Genomic DNA, 1,260 nt, shown 5'->3' with positions numbered 1-1,260 from the left:
TTCATCCATGACATTTAATATTTTGGCTTTCATCACTATACACGTCTATCTTTCTTCAGAAAAAATATTAGCAAAATCTAAAATTTGAGCCGGGGACCTCTGGTTGAGTTGACACGGAATGACCCTTCTGTCAAACTGAAAATGGCAAATGAAAAATGTTGGCGACTCACCTTCCGGGCCATTACGAGGCCAGAGGGTTTGTGGCACACTTTATTAACCACACCTCCATTTCCAGCTCCCAGCTCACAGATATGCTGGAATTCATCATCTTTCAGGTCGCCCAGATTGGCTTTCTGCGTCTGAAAAGCTGCCAGACGCTTCTTCTGCTGCTCATCCAGATCCAGCTCTTCCAGCTTCTTCTGCAGGGTCTCCAGATTCGCTCTGAGATTACATCAAGAGAAAGATGTCAAGTGGCATGCACACAATCTTCTCTTTCCTGCACTACACACTTACTCTGAAGCTGCATCGATGGATGTAGAGGTCGTCTGTGCCTCTCCGGATCCGGTTAGAACTATAGGCTCTGGTCTCTTTTTCGGAGCCATGGCTGATGCTTGAAAAGGCTGAGAAGACCTTTAATGTAAGGCGAGCTCAGACTGAGCTTTACTGTATAATAACTCTGATTTACAGCTGGTCAACAAACCGTAAAATCACCTGTAACCTATAAACAACATGTGCTACTGTCGCTAACACACATGACACCACACGTGTGCCTGAGAAAAAAGCACATTCACTTTATAAAACTAGTATAAATGAACTAGAAGTAATAAATAAAGACATTATTTTGATTTCCCGGTCCGCGCGAGAGGATGCTGTTAGCTTGCTAGCATCGGTCCGAGTGTCTGCTGAGGTTTAAAGCGTCTGTCAGCGCTCACTGTCTCTCTCATGTAAGGGTAAATGAGTTCCCGAGCTCCGTAGCGAGTGAAGCCGGTCCCGGTGAGCGGAATATCCCCCGGTAGAGGAGGCTGAGGATGAGGAGGACGCGGTGAACTTCGGCCCAGCTGCTCTCCGCAGGTTCCCGGAAACATCAGAGCGCAGATCCCGCGCCAACTCTCGCGAGATGAGAGAGGAACGCTCGCTAAAAGTTCATTTGGCATTTTATTAATATTTTATGTTGCTATTTTAATTTTGAACAACCTACCACGTTGTTGTTGTTTCACTAATTGTGATTTAATACACTACCAGTCAAAAGTTTTTGGACAGTAAGATTTTTTTAAAATAATAATCTTCTGCTCACCAAGCCTGCATTTTTTTTTAAATTTA

The 1,260-nt window shown here is 44.4% G+C and overlaps 1 protein-coding gene across 1 annotated transcript in view; it reads right to left on the bottom strand.

Moving 5' to 3' along the window:
• The window catches only part of LOC107579367 (dual specificity mitogen-activated protein kinase kinase 2-like), a 2,743-nt gene extending 1,692 nt beyond the window's left edge, over positions 1 to 1,051 (bottom strand). The window contains exons 1-2 of the mRNA XM_016265200.1: positions 454 to 1,051; positions 171 to 381 (exon numbers count right to left, since the gene is read on the bottom strand). Coding sequence (XP_016120686.1) covers positions 171 to 381; positions 454 to 542 — 300 coding nt within the window. The 5' untranslated portion in view covers positions 543 to 1,051. The remainder of the gene's footprint in view (positions 1 to 170; positions 382 to 453) is intronic.
• Positions 1,052 to 1,260: the final 209 nt, after the last annotated feature.

Source organism: Sinocyclocheilus grahami, unplaced genomic scaffold, assembly GCF_001515645.1.
Source record: "Sinocyclocheilus grahami isolate Dianchi unplaced genomic scaffold, SAMN03320097.WGS_v1.1 scaffold16861.1, whole genome shotgun sequence".
Taxonomy (NCBI): domain Eukaryota; kingdom Metazoa; phylum Chordata; class Actinopteri; order Cypriniformes; family Cyprinidae; genus Sinocyclocheilus; species Sinocyclocheilus grahami.
The sequence above is the reverse complement of the archived record's forward strand: the minus strand, read 5'-3'. Positions and strand labels throughout refer to the sequence as shown.